The sequence below is a fragment of the Aquarana catesbeiana genome, linkage group LG02 (genome assembly GCF_042186555.1).
Source record: "Aquarana catesbeiana isolate 2022-GZ linkage group LG02, ASM4218655v1, whole genome shotgun sequence".
Taxonomy (NCBI): Eukaryota; Metazoa; Chordata; class Amphibia; order Anura; family Ranidae; genus Aquarana; species Aquarana catesbeiana.
In genome coordinates this window covers 75,034,344-75,054,653 of record NC_133325.1, presented here as the reverse complement: position 1 = coordinate 75,054,653, position 20,310 = coordinate 75,034,344, and the positions used below count along the sequence as shown (strand labels likewise).

Below are 20,310 nucleotides of genomic sequence, written 5' to 3'. Positions count from 1 at the left end.
CAATAGGCTGACACCAATAAAGCTCAATTACATGTTAGACCAGCACGTGTATGTTCTATCTATCTATCTATCTATCTATCTATCTATCTATCTATCTATCTATCTATCTATCTATCTATCTATCTATCTATCTATCTATCTATCTATCTATCTATCCACACACACACACACATATATATATATATATATATATATATATATATATATCATATATATCGTATCTCATAATAAATTTTAGTTTCAAGAAACACATTCAGAAAAATATATTTAAAATCTTCTATGCTGCAATTTATTTTTGAAGGTGACTACTTTCACACTACAGGGTCCCACTGTATGTGGGAATGTAGACCCTGTTCTTTGGAATGCTACAGGTGTAGTTTGTCCTACATCCTGTAGGTGGTGCTGTGCCACTATGCAGATGGAGTAGAGGTTCATAGGAACATTGTAGGTGTCTCAAGGGAAGCAGCTGTCTGATTGGATGCTGCAATACCTTCGGCTGTGGACAGGGTAGGGAAAGGATCCACACTTGCCAGGGACAAAGAGATAACCTTAGGGATAAGTTCCTGTGTGATTAGGGAGAGATTAGGGACACCACTGTATGCCTTACCACTCATCTGTCTCCAGAACTACTTCTTAGGACCTTACCACTTTTTCAAGTGCCGCTTGTGCCACCACCCTGCCAGTCTGCCACCCCTCCTGTACATGTTGCCCAGGTAATGTAGGCCATGCCTGTGTGATGCTTTACTTTACTTTACTACCCATGCCTCTGCACCAGTTACTATCAGTGTTACTGGGTTTGTAAGTGTTCTACGCAGTTGCTACAGCCATATTGCTAGTGCTAGTGATTGCGGATTGCCACCTACCTTGTTATCCTTTATAAATTCAACTCATAAGTACAATAACTGTTCTACCTAATCTGGACATTGTGGTGCCGTTTCCTTGACTCAGGTACCACCTTCCTTGCCCAGCCGATAACCCAGCAAGGGCCGGTGCATAAAAAAAATCTATAACCACCCATTCATAAATGATAATAGTGACACATATGCATTAGAGTTGGCACTACAATCATTCATGGGAGTTGTATTTTGAGTAGATTAATGGGCACACCTGCCATATACGATCACTGTTCATACTAGGAGAGAAGTTTGAGGAGCCTCCAAGGGGAGTGTTCGGTGAAAACATTGATGTCAAGAAAACTGGTATTGAAAAAAAAAATTTTATTCTAACACACCACCACCAGGTTGTGCAGGATTAGGATCTTGGTTTAACATGGAGAGTTTAGTGACACTTTATCTATGCAAACTTTCACTATAACTTAGACCTCTTCTTCAGGCTTTATTGTACTCTACTACTGCTAAGTTAGTTGTTAACATTTTAAAACTTCTTCTAGCTTTCAAGCAACTACAGTTATCTTTACAAATTAAGGTCTACAAAAAAAATGTTGCAATTTAGTTCAAATTTTTTTGGATGCTCAAAATTAAGAAAGAAAACGTGGCATCAAAATCTAAAATAAAAAAAAACTGTGAAAAGATTCCAATTATGATGTTAAAACTCCACAAAGAACATTTTCTTTTATAAGAATGCTAAAAGCTAATGGTAGTCATTACCACAATTCCGCATCCTAAAACCACATTATCTGTTTGTTTTATCTGAGCTTCCCAAGCAGAAGGGTTAGTTTGTTAAATGACCTCTGTTATTTACGGCCTTCTATTTCCATATGTCATTGAGTTGCAATTATCCTGTCATCATGTACAAGGACAGAAAACAAACTGGGATTAAACATCAAACTTGCAAGTGCATGCAAAACACAATCGATACAGCCATTCAAAGGCATAAATGTGCTGGAACGATGTTGATGATACAACAATAGATTCAATTGTTTAGCGGTTACGTGTGTAGACCCAGACAGAGCTCTGGAGATGGTACAGCATAGTCTTTTGTTTGACATTCTGATATTATCAGCTTGTTTACTTCTTTTAATTATTTGTTAATTTATAACACGGCACTTCGAGACAGCAAAGGACTTTGAGTTCACTAAAAGAATTTTAAAAGCCAAAACGGAAGATCAAAATCTTACAAGCTTCAGTAATGTCAATAGCTATAAGGTTGAATAATTAGGTCATACCTTAAAGTGCAGGTAAACTCAAACAATTCATTTCTCTTATTTGGTCTGTTAAATACGGCAGGCCATTCACAGTGCAAATTTCTTTCCTGCAACCACAGGTTGCAGGAAAGAAATTTGCACGTTTACCCCATCAACACAGACGGTGGTGACAGGGGAATCCCTCCTGCTGAGCAATTGTCTGAGTGGGCGGGGGTAGCCGCACCCACTGGGAGAAGACAGTGATTATCGTTAGCAGCTATAGCAGCCAATATCGCAAGAGAATCCAGCAAGCTGCTTGTACCCAAGTTGATCGATCGATCGATCAACTTGGTACATTCAGCCTGCCCATTAACGGTTCAAATCTCATCCGGTTCCTGGTGAATCGGCCGAGATTCGAACCATGTAGGGCTGGGCTATACCATTGAAAGCATCCACCGTCTTGAGCACCGTTTTATATATATATATATATATATATATATATAAGTGTAAGGGCTCTTTCACACGGGGCGGATCACTGATGATCTGCCCCGTGAACACCCGCTTGCTCAGCGGGGATCGCTCCGCCGATCCCCGCTGAGCAGGAAGATGACAGGTCCATCGCTGCACAGTGTGCAGCGACGGACCTGTCAGAGCGCCGCTCTCCCCTATGGGGGATCGGGTGATGACGGACCGTAGTGTCCGTCGTCACCCGATCCGATCCGAAAACGGATGGAAAAGTAGGGTTTTCCTCCGTTACACTTTTCGGATCGGAGTGGGTCGGATGTCAGCGGACATGTCACCGCTGACATCCGACGCTCCATAGGGATACATGTATGCCCGTTTTTCATCCGAAAACGGAAGGATGAAAAACGGACATACGGATCCCCCGTGTGAAAGAGGCCTTAGGCAACAGGTCACCTAACACTATGAGAATAGATTCAGTAACAGGTGCAGTAACAGGCTCAATAACTATGGCTGCAACTGGTATGATTGCCGCTCACGTAAACAACAGTGCAGTTTCTAGTCATTTGCTGTTACAGTCCTTAAAGGCTAAGTTCACTTTGCAGTTAAAAAGTGCATTTATTGTTCTTTTTAAAATGGAAGATGCAAAGCATTGCACCCGTCATCAGTAGTAGCCAGGTGCAATGTCTGGCTCCTGGCTCCTAGTTATTGAAGTACAGGAAGAATCAATAAACTATGAGGGTGCTCACCAGCATCCTCGCAGTTAATTGAGAACTACATGCCATCTGTCGCAGTTGAAGACAGTACTTGTAGTTTATTCATTCGCAGAACTCTGAATACAGTAAAACCTTGGATTGCGAGCATAATTCGTTCCAGAAACCTGCTTGTAATCCAAAGCACTTGTATATCAAAGCGAATATCCCCAAAAGAAATAATGGAAACTCAAATGATTTGGTCCACAAACATTTTTTCATAAGTCCTTCAGTTTATAGTTCATATAAAAAGATAGCGCTGCTGGCTTGAATCCGGCTGCGGTAGCAGACTCAGGAACCAGAAGCTGTGTAGAGAGCTCAGGAGTATCCCCTTCTCTGACCCTCCTTAGCCAGGAACCTATCCCTATCTCTAATTACTATCCCTAACAAGTGGGTTCCTTTCTCTACTCTATCCACTTGCAAATGAGTGCCAATTTCAAGGGGGCACTACTATTTATTAGCACTGTCCCAACCAAGATGGCCGCCGGAGGTCACTGGGGGTAACAGCATCTAATCAGATGGCTGCCTCCAATGTGACACCTACAGTGGCTGCAGGGGAACATCATTCCCCTTAAGACTCTCCTCCATTCCCTGAGACAGCAGGACGCCACTTGCTGGGTGGAGTGGAAACTACACCTGCCGATACAGGTCATTGTGCATATGCAGCCCAATTATAATAAATGGCTTGCATTAACACAACGCACATTAACATGTGCCTTACTGTGTGCGCATTAATGCACCACCATAGAATGCGTACATTTTCAAAATTAACAAAAGTACCAGAACAAAATGCTTCTCTTTCAGAAAAGCCTTCAAATGTTTTCACACCTGTTCAGTGCAATACTAGATATAGAGAACCGTGCCTGCTATCAGTCACACAAGATAAAAAATACACGCATTAGCATAATAATCTATAGCTTGCAATAAAAACATGGATATGTTTGCGCTAGCCAATCAGAGCATATTCTAATGCAGATATGAAATCAAGCCAGCTGCAGGCATAGAAGATGGCGAGAAGTATGGTCATTACTGGCAGCACACAAATAACAATCAATAAATAAATGGAAGAACGTTGAAACACACGGAGCCTGAATCAGTGATCAAAAATCATTGGCGTCCGGAGGGAGAATTCTGCAATGCTTACACCTCTGAACCTTGTATATTTATTTCCCAGAGAGCGAGGTTGAGAAATGTTAATTGCCTTGAGATCTTCTTGAAATGTAACATATAGAATATTCATCACGGACGGTGCAGTCTGCAATTTCTCATCTACATGAGAGGAAGTCGGTACAGAACCGGTATTCTCATCTGCTAAATTAATTAATGCAATATCATATCCCATTAGGGGCTGATAACAGTGCACTTGTCAAAATCAATACTGTCCCTTCTGTGCCTCCAGCTACAAGACAAGTCACATGTTCCAGCCAAATTAACCCTTGACGTCCTCGGGAGATTACGCTGACATTGATGCTGCGCTCTCTATAAATAGAATGCTGGGTATTGACTACAAAGGCACACACTTTAAATCCCAGGTAATATAAACCAGCAGCATGTTAAAAAAAAAAAAAAAAAAGCACAACGATGTTTCGCAAACGACTTTGAAGGATCAAAGAAAAAAAAGTCAGATGTGCTTTCCATATTTCTTCTTTCACTCACATAAGACGGAACTACAGGTGTGGGATCGGAGGTATGGAAAAGCAGCTATTAACAGTGGTCACGTTTTCCAAATCTGAACTCCAGGTAGATATAAAAAAAACCTAGGTTAATTAATTAAAGTATGTATTCATTAAAGAGACCCTGTCACCAGACCTTTCATTTCAACAAAAATCTTCCCATAGGATTATATGTGCATTTTATTTATGTTGTTTATTTATTTTATTTTATTTATTTCAGGTACTTATATAGCGCCGTCAATTTACGCAGCGCTTTACATATACATTGTACATTCACATCAGTCCCTACCCTCAAGGAGCTTACAATCTAAAGGTCCCTAACTCACATTCATACATACTAGGGACAATTTAGACAGGATCCAATTAACCTATCAGCATGTCTGTAAAAGCCTCCCTTGTGTAGACATCTAAAACCCTAAGACCCCTTTCACACTGGGGCGGTTTGCAGGCGTTATTGCGCTAAAAATACCGCCTGCAAACCGACCCAAAACAGCCACTGCTGTTTTTTCAGTGTGAAAGCTCGAGGGCTTTCAGACTGAAGCAGTGCGCTTGCAGGAGAAGAAAAAAACTCCTGCAAGCCGCATCTTTGGAGCGGTGAAGGAGCTGTGTATTCACCGCTCCTTCACCGCTCTTGCCCATTGAAATCAATGGGGCAGCGTGGCTATACCGCGGCAATACCGCGGCTATAGCCGCGCTTTGCAAGCGGATTTAAACCTTTTTCGGCCGCCAGCGGGGGTTAAAACCACCCTGCTAGCGGCCGAATATGGCCGCAAAATCGACGGTAAAACAGCGCTAAAAATATCGCTGTTTTACCGCCGATGCCCCCACCACCTCAGTGTGAAAGGGGCCTAAAACTGATGGTTGGGCGCTGCATTCTTGGATGTGATGTCAGCAGTCCCAGCAGTCTCTGAGATATCACTCAAGTGACACTATATAGTATTCTCCTTCCCCTGGCAGCCATATAAAAGGTTATGAAGGGGGGTGAGGGTAGGAGTAGAGGAGCTGGGCCAGCCCAGAGAGTAAGTAGACACTCCTAGAAGACGAGAGGGCTTTAAATTGCACCGAAGTTAGAGGAAATTGACTAGTCAATTGTGCTAACAACATTACCATCTTAACGACCGCCCGCCGCAGTTGCACCGAGGCAGGTTGGCTCCCCTGCCTGAACTGTTGTCATTGTATGTCGGCTCGCGCAGGTACAGTTGTGGGGGGGCACACGCAGGAGCGTGTCCGCGGGTCGGGCGGGCTCGATGTCCGTCGGTGGCCCTGCGGTCGTCTAATACAGAGGCAGAATGGGGATCTGCCTTTGTAAACAAGGCGGATCCCCATTCTGACAGGAGACATGACAGAGATCTACTGTTCCGAGTGATCCGGAACAGTGATCTCTGTCATGTGCCAAGTAGCCCATCCCCCCTACAGTTTGAACACACTGAGGGAACACAGTTAACCCCTTGATCACCCCCTAGTGTTAACTTCTTCCCTGCCAGTGTCATTTTTACATTGACTAGTGCATTTTTATAGCACTGATCAATGTAATAATATCACTGGTCCCCAAAAAGTGTCATTTGGGGTCAGATTTGTCCGCCACAATGTCACAGTCCCGCTAAAAATCGCAGATCGCTGCCATAACCAGTAGAAACAAACAAACAAAAAAAATTCCCTAAATCTATCCCATAGTTTGTAGACGCACCTGTTGCGATTTTTACCAAAAATATGTAGAAAAATATATATCGGCCTAAACTGATGAATACATTTGTGTTATATTTTTTTTTGGGGGGGGGGGGGATATGTATTATAGCAAAAAGTAAAAAAAAAATGTTCAAAATTGCCGCTCTTTGTTTGTTTATAGCGCAAAAAATAAAAACCGCAGAGGTGATCAAATACCACCAAAAGAAAGCTCTATTTGTTGGAAAAAAAGGACATACATTTTGTTTGGGTACAGCGTCGCATGCCCGTGCAATTGTCAGTTAAAGCGACGCAGCGCCGTATCGCAAAAAATGGCCTGGTCATTAAGGGGGCAAATCCTTCTGGTCTTTAAGTAGTTGAAGGAACAAGTGAATAAAAAATAATTTATTTGAAGCCAAAACACTGCAAGCGAGCATTTAAAATATGTTATTTTTCTGTGCTTCTACTTGCAACTTTTGTCGGTGACAGGGTCTCTTTAAATGTATTTTCTGGTGCGCTTTAAGAAAACGCAACAAAACCACCCGATGCAATGAAAGTCTATGGCAAAGGGCAGGTAACACGCACAAAACCCACATGAAGTGTGGGAAAACCGCAGCGCATCAGTGTGAAAGTGCCCTTAACCTGCACCAAGTGTACTAATAAAAAGCATTTAATTGAGAATGTGCAACTATGTAATCTTTACTACATCATTTTCCAAATTGTTATATGTAGATTGCTATCTGTAATTAAATATTTGTATGACATTGTTTTATTTCTTAGAACTGCCTCACATCAGTGGTATAGCTAGACTAGCTGATATCAATCTTTTTTTTTTAACACCTGGCTGATTTATTTTTTTTTTTTTTTGTTTTACACCTGCCAGGTCTTTGTTTAACACTCAGCCATTTCTTTCTTTTTTTTTTTTGTCAACACCTGCCAGATCTTTTTTTTTAACATCTGGCTGATTTTTTTTTAACACTCTACCATACAGCAAAATACTGTATATTATATACACATATAAAATTGGCACTGTACTGACTCCGTTGGAACGTAAAGTGTGGGTGGGGAGGGCAGCCGTCTGACAAATATTAATCCTTGTAGGCCTACTAATAAGCCTACTACTGGCAAGCTAAGGATTATTATTGCACCAGGCAGGCATTTGGGCTGTGTAAAGGTGTACTGACACTGTGCAAGGTTGATGGGAACCGTGCTCAAGTACGATTGTCTCCCCTCCCCACTTCCCTGCTGGTCTACACTCACACTTTGCTTTAAGGCGCCAAATCTGTGCACACTAACATAATCACCTCTGCCAGACAGACCACAGTGATCACTGTTTCAGTGGTCCATTAGAGTTCTGTGCAAAGGCATGGTTTGCGCTTATGCCGCGTACACACGATCGGAAATTCGGCCAGCAAAAGACCGATGAGAGCTTTTGGTTGGAAAATGCGACCGTGTGTATGCTCCATCTGACTTTTGCTGGCCGAATTCCAGCCAGCAAAAGATTGAGAGCATGCTCTCAATTTTTCGGTCAGAAAAAGTTCCTATCCGAAAATGCGATCGTCTGTAGCAATTCCGACGCACAAAATTCCTACGCATGCTCGGAAACAATTCGACGCATGCTCGGAAGCTTTGAACTTCATTTTCTCGGCTCGTCGTAGTGTTGTACGTCACCGCATTCTTGACGGTCGAAAGTTCAGCGAACTTTTGTGTGACAGTGTGTATGCAAGGTAAGCTTGAACGGAATCGCGTCGGAAAAACCATCATATCTTTTTCCGACCAAAATCCAGATCGTGTGTGCGTGGCATTACACTAAAGCAAAGAATACCGGCTTCAGGTGAACCATTCCCCAGACCACCTCTCAAAAGCTGTCCAAGGCATAGTACGCTTAACACTCACGTTACACAAGTCAACCAGACTAATGCCCTGTCGATCAGAAAATCGTACGGAAAATACCGCTTTTGAAGCGCTCGTTCGATGATCTGATCGTTAGTACACAGCTTTTGAGAGCCGATCACAACAGTTCAATATTACTCGATGGGTCAAGCACGAAAATTTTTCTCGTATGATGCCAGATCAAACGATTTTTGTTTATTCGGTGCAGTTGTCATTCGAAAATACAATACAAATACACTACAACATATGACATCACTTCCGAAGTTGTATTCTGTCGTACGAGAATTTTCGTCACTTTACTAAACTCTTCGTTTACGATATGAGACTAGCATGCATTGGTCCAATAATCTCAATGTGTGTACCAGGCATAAGGGGCTAAACCAAGCCCGGACATGGTTAAAACACCTAGTGAGAGTACACCCTGAGAAGGGCTGCAGGACCCGGATAACTAATTCCTAATAGTAGAGTCTTGAAAAAGAGGAGTTTCCACGAAACATGTAGACTCAATAGAAGATAAAAGTAAAATTTTTTTGTATTCTTGTTCGGACAATTTCATGTTCTCTTATGACATTTTAATGAATGTTACAATAAATTATTTTTTAATATGTATATGTAAGTTATTATACATGTGGCTCCTCCGTGAATACCCTATTTTTTTGTGTAAATGTGATTAATTTTGTGGGTTAATAACCTTTCAGGTGATTACAGGTTGGTGGCACATATATCCCAATATCAGTGTTTAATAGTTTTGTAATGAATAGTTTCTATAGACCATTTGTGTAGTGTGGCACAATGCTTGTGTGTGCTTACTGCACAGACTCAGAGGGATAGGACAGAAACTCAGAGCATGCCGCCATAGTGGGCAGAACCTCATCCTGGAGAGGAATGAGGAGGTTGTGTCACTATAGCACATATGACTGTGTCTGCTGTTCTCAGCTACTGCTGCTCAGTGAGAAGTGAGTGTAAACTTATCATAACCAGTGGCCCAAGCACCCTCTAAGTGCAAAAACATGGTGCCCCCCAGCCTGTAACACTACTGCCTTGCATGCAAATATGATCACAAAATATACCATATAGTAAAAGTAAAAACAAAAATAACACCTATCCACAACTTATGGTCTGCTTCTTCCAGAAGAGGTTCAGCTCACAGTTGCTGTAAATTAATTATTATAAGTCCATCTTGTTTAAATATTCAAATGTATTAACATGTTTGATTGGGGGAGATATATACAGTATACTGTAAAAAAAATATATATATACCGGTACCTTCTGTATCAGAGGTGGAGTGATTGCCCATAAGAGGGTCTTATTCATGTGGAATAATACATTAGGACTATTCATTTATTGACAATGTCCTTTTGATGAGGCCAGTCCAGTATAACAAGTGAAATAAAGGAAAGATATAAACCAATATCTGTACAAAAAAGCCAGGGATTCAAGGTGTAGGTAGACACATTAATAAAACCATAAGTCCCTATAAGTCCAGATAGTAGATTCCATAAATGGTACAGTTATAAGCATAAAACAATATAGTACACCAAAAGTTTGTGGACACTTGACCATTACACCTATATGAGCTTGGTGGACTTTCCATTCTAAATCCATGGGTATTACCATGGAGTTGACCTACACACTGTGTAGGGTTTTCACAAGATATTGGAATGTGTATGAGTGAATGTGTGCCAAATCTCTCAACCAAGAGATTATTTTGGATGTCAGGTACTTTTGTTGGGCGAGAAGACCTGCCCCCATAATCTACATTTGCAATCATCCTAAAGTTGTTTGGTCAGGTTGAGTTCCAACACATAAAACTCCTCAAACCATGTTTTTGTTGAGCTGGCTTTGTACCCCTGATCTCAACAGTTTGTAACGGTGGTCACATACTTTTGACGATATAGTGTATAGTCCCACAAATGGAATGGCATTTGTCCCAACCTTTGATGTAGCACTCAAAGTTGTTTTTCTCATCATTTACAACAGTTTTAGATATCTCTACTGTGAAATATTCATAATTTATTACTAAAGAGGTATTAATATAAAAAAAGGTAGCAACACAAAAAGCATAGAACACATTTACAAATAAACAAATTAAAGAAGTCCACCATGTCCATGGGTGGGGGAACCAGGAAAATCAAAGATTTTGTTTGCCAGATCCAGTTTAAATATTCAAATATTTCATACCTCCCAAAATCTAATGATCAAATACCTGAAAAGTAATCCTTGGCCCTGGTCTGACCAGGTCCATCACTACATGCGCATGTTCTTTAGAAGCTTGCAATTCTGTTCATGTATTACACAGCACAAAAAAACATATTCAATCTTCTCTTATTATGTATAGCCGGGAAATTATGCTTGCCTCCCAGGAACTCCCTATTCAACCATCAACTGCCACCACTCAAATTGTACAAGTGCACAGCAGGGAAAAGGCAGTCTCAACATTTCAGTCAGAATCTTACACTCTCCAGTCAAAAACTCAAATTCAATATTTACTTATGACATTGGATTTGGCACATTTTTTTTTTTGCATAGTATAAAAGTATAACCCAAGCCAATCTTGTTTTTAATGTTAGACATTTTTATTGCTGCCTTTGCCCCTGTTGGTGATTTCCTCTCACATTCTGTCACAGTAACAGTCCCATTGTAAGTAAAGGGATTCTACAAAAGGGACACAGTAAAAATTTGGCAGGAGTTACACTTTAAAAGACGAAATATGAAACCTCTGAGTTTCTCTGAGTCTGCAGTAAAATACATTTTGCACTAACAACTTCCATTTTCACAGACTTTCCAACACTATCCAACAGCATTTGTCGATGTCTTTACTGTATTTGACTAAGCAGTCTAATAGGCACCAGAGTCATATTAGGACTGAACTACGGTAGGTGGTGCAGAGCAGCAACTTCTCTCCAAGTACTGCAAGTCCATTGAAAGTACGTATAATTCATACCTGACCAATTCCTGTGGAAGAGGAGAATTACTGTAGTGGCCACTGCTTTTACAGTTGTCCTCACTGACTTCTAGATTCCATATCATCCCATATCCACTCCTCAAATTCTGGCCTTCTGTGAGTCCCCCCTACTCACCTACACTCAATTAAAGATAGAGCCTTCTCCTGCTATGTCCCCGAAACTCTGGAACTCACTTTGAAAGAACATATGAGAATCATCTTCACTAAACTCATTTAAAGCGGAGTTCCACCCAAAATTGGAACTTCCGCTTTAAGGGTAGGTGACCCCCTGACATGCCATATTTGGCATGTCATTTTTTTGGGGGTGAGGGGGAGAGGATACCCTCATTTTTGATGGTTCCAGCTCCCACTTCCTCCCGGCGCACCGTGGCACCGGAAAGGAGATCACCTCACCCCTTCCCTCTCGGCAATCATCTGGGACACGTCACAGGTCCCAGATGATTGCCACGCCAGTCGCAGCGTGCCACGTGGCTCGCGCATGCACAGTGCGTGCCCGGCTGTGAAGCCAGAACCGGGTGCCCACAGTGACTATGCCGGCGCCGCAGAGAGGAGGCGGAGACAAGTGGGGCTTTGTTCCCCCATATCGCTGGACCCTGGGACAGGTAAGTGTCCCATTATTAAAAGTCAGCAGTTGCAGTATTTGTAGCTGCTGACTTTTAATTTATTTTTTTTTCTCCGCTTTAAATCAAATCCAAACACTTTTTTTTTAGACAAGCTTTCACATAATTGTTGCTTTTTCCTCTGTTTTACGTGGTGTATTCTTGTGTTTTTGTTTCACGCTTAGCGATTTGAGAAGCTACCGTTAAAGGCACTATATAAAATAAAGTTTATTAATTATTATAATACTAATAATAATAATAATCATTATTATTATTATATCAAGTAACTGCTCTTCTGCATAGTAACCACAGTTTGGCATGGGTGCCATTCAATGGCAAAGGAAAGAAGAGTGGCAGCACATCCAGCAAAAAAAGTCATACTATATTGTAAATCCATAAAAATTGAGGACATGACATACAGGTGCAGCTCAAAAGAAGTTCAGTAATTGTGTTTCACACACCTGTGCTTAGTCATTGCCATTCAATTAACTTTGTATGAATACAAAGCATACTCTGATTGGATGAGTTGGAGATTGTGATGTCACCACCCCGCCAATCCAACTAGCCAAATTAGAGAATGCCCTGCATCCACTGAAGAAATGCAAGGTGTTCTTTAATGGCACCCGTGCTGAGTGTGCAACCCCAGTGGATACTATGCAGTAGGGCAGCCGTTTGGCATGGGATCCTGAAGACAACAAGGCTCACTATACTAGTGACAGCTACTTAGTGATTCTTCACTTCCACAAGGATCAACCAGGTATGGAATATGTATACTTACATTGGTCCAAACTTGACCAATGCAACTATGCAAAAAATATACCTGGAATTCCACCTTATGCTTTTATTTCAGCATGTCAGATACAAAAAAAAAAAGTCAGCACCAGGCATGTGTCAGCAAATCCTGTCTTTACTTCTTTAGCAAAAAATAAAGGTTACAATTGACCAAAAGTTTGGATGCTGACTTTTTTTGGACTTGTAGTACAGGCACCCGAATTGACCCAGTGCACTAGGTCTTGATAACAGAACAGGTAAAACAAGCCCACCCCCCTCTCTGCTATTCAAATCTGAATAATGCATGTGTGTAGAAGGGTGTGGCTGTTACTCAGCTATGACAGCACAGAGCACTGGAGTGGGAGGACAGGTAGCAACACTTTCACTGACAGAAAAAGGGTATTCTGTTTAAATTTACCCATGCAGTTGGGCTCCCTTGGCAATGCATGGGTTAAATGATCATTTGGCTTGGGGGGTAAGGAATAAAGTGAAATACTTAACTTATTCCTCACTTTAAAAGGCTTCCTCTTCTTTGTACCACTGGTCACCGAAGCCTCATCTCTTCACTTCCTAGCCACTTGACTCCCAGGCCAATTCTTACACTTCTCACATGTGTAAAAATACAGTATATGTAAAAATCCAAATTGTGTTTGGTAGAACATTACTTAGAACCACCAAACATTTTGGGCAACAAATCTCCATAGGCAACGCTTTAAACGCCTTTACAGGTTACCAGTTTAGAGTTACACAGGATGTCTAGAGCTAAAATTATTGCTCTCGCTCTGGTGTTCATAGCTCATATGTGTTGGGACTCACGCATGCATTCTCATTTGCGTGTGAGCACGGGGGATGGGGAGCTTTAATTTTTTTTGAATGATTATTATTTATTTTATTGAAAACTTTTTTACACTGTCCTTTTTTGTATCAACATTATTGCTATCACATGGGATGAACAACATTCCAAGAGATAGCATGGTTCATGACAGATCCTCTTTATGGAGAGATCTGGGGTCAATTAGACCCCATATGTCTCCTCCGGCCTCCGAGATTGGTTTGATCAGATGCTTGTAGAAACCAGTAGGGTTTGTAAACATCAAATCGAACCTGGAAGTGGCAAAATTGCTTCTGGTTTCTGAGGTCACAGAAGAGGAGCAGTAACTTCATTTTCTTCCACTCTTCCTGGGGAATGCACGGAAAGCAGTCGCATCATTACTAGGCTCCCCGTTGGACAAAGGAACCCGGTAAAGGCAGTGGTGGTGGGAGGAGGGGGAAATCCCCTTCTGCCGCCTGTAGCCGGTAGCACTGATCGAGTGGCTGTACAGCCACTCAAATCACTTCTACATTAAAGAGAATCGCCTCCTAAAACTTTTGATACCGAGATGATGCCTGCAGCTACAGGCATCATCCTGGCATAACCACTTCAGTCTGAGGACATCCACCAGGGGAGAAGTGATTAGGGAGGTGCAGCTCTCTGACATCATCACGTACAATGCAGGACCAGCGGGAGGGAGAGCGAGGGAGAGTGGGGAATAAGGAAAGTATTTGTACTGATTCCTTCCCCCCCTAGCCAAATGAGCATTGCAGGGGACCCCGCTGCAGGGGTAAATATAACAGCAGCCTGGAGTGGGGGAATAAGGCACATTCAAGCATAATCAGTCACAAATCATAACATGCCGGGGTACAATACTATCGTATAAACAGATAAAAAAAAAAGCATGAGACTACATTTGAGTCTCAATCTTCATTCACATAGAATTCTATTGCTATTTATATATCACACAACAAATTACCATTTATATAACAGAATAACAGATAAAACACAACCTCAAGCAAGGAGAAAAATAACCCATCGAGGTAGACAATTTAAATGAATGAATTAAATATGAAAATCAAATGCAGATCCACCATTCCCGAGCTAAAGAAAAAAAAAAAAAAAAAACTTTGTATAGTTTATCACTCTTCGACATGCAAGGAAAATAGTTTTGAACCGTTGTTTTTACCTGATAGACACCCCACCATGACTGACAGAAAGAAAAAGAGTTTCCATGGCAACGCCATCCTTGGTCACTAGGGTCTGGAGTCCCTGTTTGTGTGATTGTTAGCAGTTTTGACGTTCCTTCATTAAGGCTCAGCCTGTTGAGACAGGAGAGAGGTCTCGGTTAGGGAGAATGAAATACAAGAAGCACATCTGGCAATAATATGATAGGCAAATCAACGGACAGTGCAGGGCCCTAAAGCAATTAAAAGCCTATACTATAAGCACTTAACGACAAATGCGAGCTGACACGTGGAAATGAGAGACGTGATTAAAGACCCGGAGAACCGCCGAAGTTTATTACCTGTGAACATTTGTAAAGGATATTAATATTGTGTGCCCTCTATGCCGGTACGATATGAATGGGCACTAGCCTTGGGTTATGAATACAACTACGTGGTTGACGACATGGCAGAAATGACCTATGAGGCTTAACTACTTGCCTACCAGGCCAATTCTGACATTTCTCTCCTACATGTAAAAATCATCATTTTTTTGCTAGAAAATTACACAGAATCCCCAAACATTATATGTGCTTTTTTTAGCAGAGACCCTAGACAATAAAATGGCGGTCATTGCAACTTTTTATCTCGCATGGTATTTACGCAGCAATTTTTTAAAAGCATTTAAAAAAAAAAAATGCAGGAGTTTTTTTTTTTTTTTTACCTTCATGCATTCTAGGCAGTAAGATAAAAAGAAAAAACTTCTGAGTGCAACTTCCTCAACCAGCCCCCCATTGTACTCACCTGAGCCGGATCTCAACCCAGCAATGTGCACAAGAGCCTCGGCTCTCTTGTCTCTTTTACGTCTCATAGGCTTAGAAACAGCGGCGGGAGACATTTGCTTCCGCTGCTGTCAATCACAACCAGTGAGGAGGGAGCAGGGGGCGGGGCCAAGCCTCACTCTGTGTGTCTTACACGCACAAGTGCCCCCATAGTGAGCAGCTTGCTATGGTGGGCACTCGGTGAGGGGCCAAGAGTGCCTGCGGGGGACCTGAAAAGAGGAGGTTAGGGGCTGCTTTTGTGCAAAACTTTTACACAGAGCAAGCATCACATGCTTGTTATTTTTTATTTTTTTTTATTGAACATTTAGAATCACTTTAACCATTGCAGTGCAGGGGGGTCCATTGCCAGGCATTTTTCTTGCTGTGTCCGAGTTGAGGTTATGCCCCACGTGCTTTGCCCCGTTAACACCTCAATACCAGTCCATAATGGCGGCATGTTGTAAAGAGCTGCGCAAACTGTTGGCGCTATATAAAACCTGTATAATATAATAATAATAATAAGGGGCGCAGGGGTGCATGCGCCCAGGCCCTAATCTACATGCAGGGCACCGGACCCATGGATACAAATTTTTTGTTTGCTTTTTTAAGCACATGATTAGAGCCTGAATCTCTAATTGGCTTCAAAAAAGGGTGGGCTCGGGGCGCAAATCACTGCGCCCTGAGCCCACCCAGTTGTGTGACAATTGCGAATTAATATTCCCTACTGTCTTCCTGATTCTCCTCCTGACCAATCAGGAAGCATGTCCTTAGACCCAATTGGCCAGGCAGTCTTAGGACTGCCTGGCCAATCGGGTCTCAGGACACAGTTCCTGTTCAGCGGGGAGGAGAAGCAGCAGCCCCAGCTCTTCCTTCCCACTGCCTCCTATGGTAAGGTCCACCTCCCGTGGGGAGGGGTGGCGGTGGATCGCCACCGCCTTATTGTCCAGCTAATGCCGGGAGGTGCTTGCGGCGATCGCCTCTCTCCGGTCCACTGTCCGTCAGCCGCTGTACTTGTCGCCTTCCTGTCTGTCTCCCCTCCGGTCGGCAAGTGGTTAAGAGGCAGCTCTTTACCATATTGGGTATCCCTATGGGTCCCTGCAGCAGTTCAAAGAAAGTGGAAAGGATGAGAGTGCCACAGGTTTATGATAATTCCAATATAGGTTTATTAATCAATAAAAAAAGATCAGTAAGTAAATCCAACACATTTCAGGGGCTCACAACTCCCCCTTCATCAGGGCTTGAATGCTGGTGATAATAGGGGGAAAATACTGGACAATGCAAGCAAAGGATCATGGATTAGTATAATATGAGTGAGTCAGTCTGACAGCTGATATGGGCCTCATGAACACTGGGCGGTGCATGATATCCTAGCGTTTTTGTGCCAGCAGAAAGGTACAGGCGTACTTTCCAGCCCTATGTTGATAGGTTGATTGGCCCTCGTTTGCATGTGAGATAGGGATCTTATATTGTAAGCTCCTTGAGATCAGGGACTGATGTGAATGTAAAGTATTTTAAAGTTCTGTGCAAATTGCCAGTGCTATATAAATACCTGTAATAAATAGATATTTGAAATGGCATTTTGACATATTTTTGAAGCAAATGGCATTTTCACATATTTGTTGTGTTTTAATTAAATCTAGAAGCATAAAGAAATTTTAGGAAGCTGTCAAAGCTATATTTACTGAATATAAGTTTCTTCCTACGCACACAGTTGTCTTCTGCACATGGAATTATTTGCAGGCAGATTGTCTTCAGCCTTAAGGTCACCATAGTTATTAAAGAGGAGATAAATGAAGACACAAACTGACGTCTTTAAGATGCGCCTTCTAGGAATTTCTAAGCCTGCATTTGGATGCCTATGGAGCAGGGAGGGAAAGCACAATACAGCCTCAGTGCTGGCTTATCTTAGGGTGGTAAAAAGCACCATTAGCCCAAAGTATTTAAGAGGACCTAGCATCATATATATATATATATATATATATATATATATATATATATATATATATATATATATAAACTTGTTAACCCATCTGTATAAAATGATGCCCGTCCTTCTATTAGAGGCTGGTATAGCACACTGTGTCAGTAGTTTTAAGAACCGATTGTTCTAAATACCTAATTTGAGTTGTCTTTAGGCTGGTCACATGACTCGCGGCCGCTTTACAGCTCCGATGGATTGCTTCTGCGGGAGGGGCGGTGATCTCCCTCTGACGTCAGCCAGGGAGATCACATGGCTGCTCGTCTCCTCCGCAGAAGCCATCCATCGGCGCTGTAAAGCAGACGTGAGTCATGTGAACGGCCTGAAGTTAGCTCAAATTTGGTATTTAGAACACTCGGTTTTTAAAACTACTGACTCAGTGTGCTATACCAGCCTCTAATAGAGAGGCTGGAAGTGATAATCTAAAGTTTTTATTTTAGAATAATAGAGGTGGGGGGGCGGTGCCTGGCCAGAGACAGACACAGAGGGGGATGACAGACAGGAAGGAGGGGGTGAGGGGGGAGAGAGGAGAGTAGAGGGGACAGATACGTATGATGCATGGACGCAATCAGACCACAGTGATTAGGGCGGAGCAGCCCTGATTTTCGTGGTCTGTTTAGAGAGGGCATACAGGAAGTGGCAAGTTCAGGGGGGTTTTTTTTACAGTTTAGAGGGGGGGGGGGGCAGATTACATGGCACAAGCGCTGTGCTGTGTAATCTGCTTTAAGGGACCAGGATCTGCATATTTTTTAACAAACACTTTATAAACACTTTACATTGTAGCAAAGTGTAATTTCTTCAGTGTTGTCACATGAAAAGATATAATAAAATATTTACAAAAATGTGACTGAGGTACTCACTTTTGTGAGATACTGTATATATATATATATATATATATATACACACACACACACACACTATATTGCAAAAAGTATTGGGATGTCTGCTTTACACACACTGTAGGGTTGTTCAATATTGAGTTGGCTTGCACAGAGTCCTGACCTCAACCTAATAGAACATCTTTGGGATGAATTAGAGTGGAGACTGCAAGCCAGGCCTTCTCGTCCAACATCAGTGCCTGACCACACAAATGCGCTTCTGGAAGAATGGTCACACATTTCCATAGACACTCTCCTAAACCTTGTGGACAGCCTTCCCCCAGAAGAGTTGAACCTGTTATAGCTGCAAAGGGTGGGCTATATTAATTGCCATTAAAATTCAGTGTGTGTAAAGGCAGACATCCCAATACTTTTTGCAATATAGTGTGTGTATATATATATATATATATATATATATATATATACACAGTATCTCACAAAAGTGAGTACATCCCTCACATTTTTGTAAATATTTTATTATATCTTTTCATGTGACAACACTGAAGAAATGACACTTTGCTACAATGTAAAGTAGTGAGTGTACAGCTTGTATAACAGTGTAAATTTACTGTCCCCTCAAAATAACTCAACAAGCAGCCATTAATGTCTAAACCGCTGGCAACAAAAGTGAGTACACCCCTAAATGAAAATGTCCAAATTGGGTCTAATTAGCCATTTTCCCTCCCCGGTGTGATGTGACTCATTAGTGTTACAAGGTCTCAGGTGTGAATGGGGAGCAGGTGTTAAATTTGGTGTTATCGCTCTCACTCTCTCATACTGGTCACTGGACGTTCAACATGGCACCTCATGGCAAAGAACTCTCTGAGGATCTGAAAAAAAGAATTGTTGCTCTAGATAAAGACGGCCTAGGCTATAGGAAAATTGCCAAGACCTTGAAACCGAGCTACAGCACGGTGGCCAAGACCATACAGCGGTTTAACAGGACAGGTTCCACTCAGAACAGGCCTTGCCATGGTCGACCAAAGAAGCTGAGTGCATGTGCTCAGCGACTTATACAGTGGTTGTCTTTGGGAAAAAGACATATGAGTGCGGCCAGCATTGCTGCCGAGGTTGAAGGGGTGGGGGGTCAGCCTGTCAGTGCTCAGACCATACACCGCACACTGCATCAAATTGATCTGCGTGGTTGTCGTCCCAAAAGGAAGCCTCTTCTAAAGATGATGCACAAGAAAGCCTGCAAACAGTTTGCTGAAGACAAGCAGACTAAGGACATTACTGGAACCATGTCCTGTTGTCTGATGAGACCAAGATAAACGTATTTAGTACAGATGGTGTCAAGTGTGTGTGGCGGCAACCAGGTGAGGAGTACAAAGACAATTGTGTCTTGCCTAGTGTTAAGCATGGTGGTGGAAGTGTCATTGTCTGGGGCTGTATGAGTTCTGCTGGCACTGGGGAGCTACAGTTCATTGAGGGAACCATGAATGCTAACATGTACTGTGACATACTGAAGCAGAGCATGATCCCCTCCTTTGGAGACTGGGCCACAGGGCAGTATTCCAACATGATAATGACCCCAAAAACACCTCCAAGATGACCACTACCTTGCTAAAGAAGCTAGGGGTAAGAGTGATGGATTGGCCAAGCATGTCTTCAGACCTAAACCCTATTGAGCATCTGTGGGGCATCCTCAAACGGAAGGTAGTGGAGCGCAAGGTCTCCAACATCCACCAGCTCTGTGATGTCATCATGGAGGAGTGGAAGAGGACTCCAGGGGCAACCTGTGAAGGTCTGGTGAACTCCATGCCCAAGAGGGTTAAGACAGTGCTGGAAAATAATGG

General features: G+C 42.3%; 1 protein-coding gene across 3 annotated transcripts in view; it reads right to left on the bottom strand.

Moving 5' to 3' along the window:
- CNTN5 (contactin 5) overlaps nucleotides 1-20,310 on the bottom strand; it is a 2,213,095-nt gene that overhangs the window by 1,049,223 nt on the left and 1,143,562 nt on the right. For all 3 annotated transcript variants that reach the window (XM_073613049.1, XM_073613051.1, XM_073613050.1), the window contains one exon: nucleotides 14,861-14,993. In XM_073613049.1, the coding sequence (XP_073469150.1) occupies nucleotides 14,861-14,918 (58 nt within the window). In that variant the 5' untranslated portion in view covers nucleotides 14,919-14,993. The remainder of the gene's footprint in view (nucleotides 1-14,860; nucleotides 14,994-20,310) is intronic.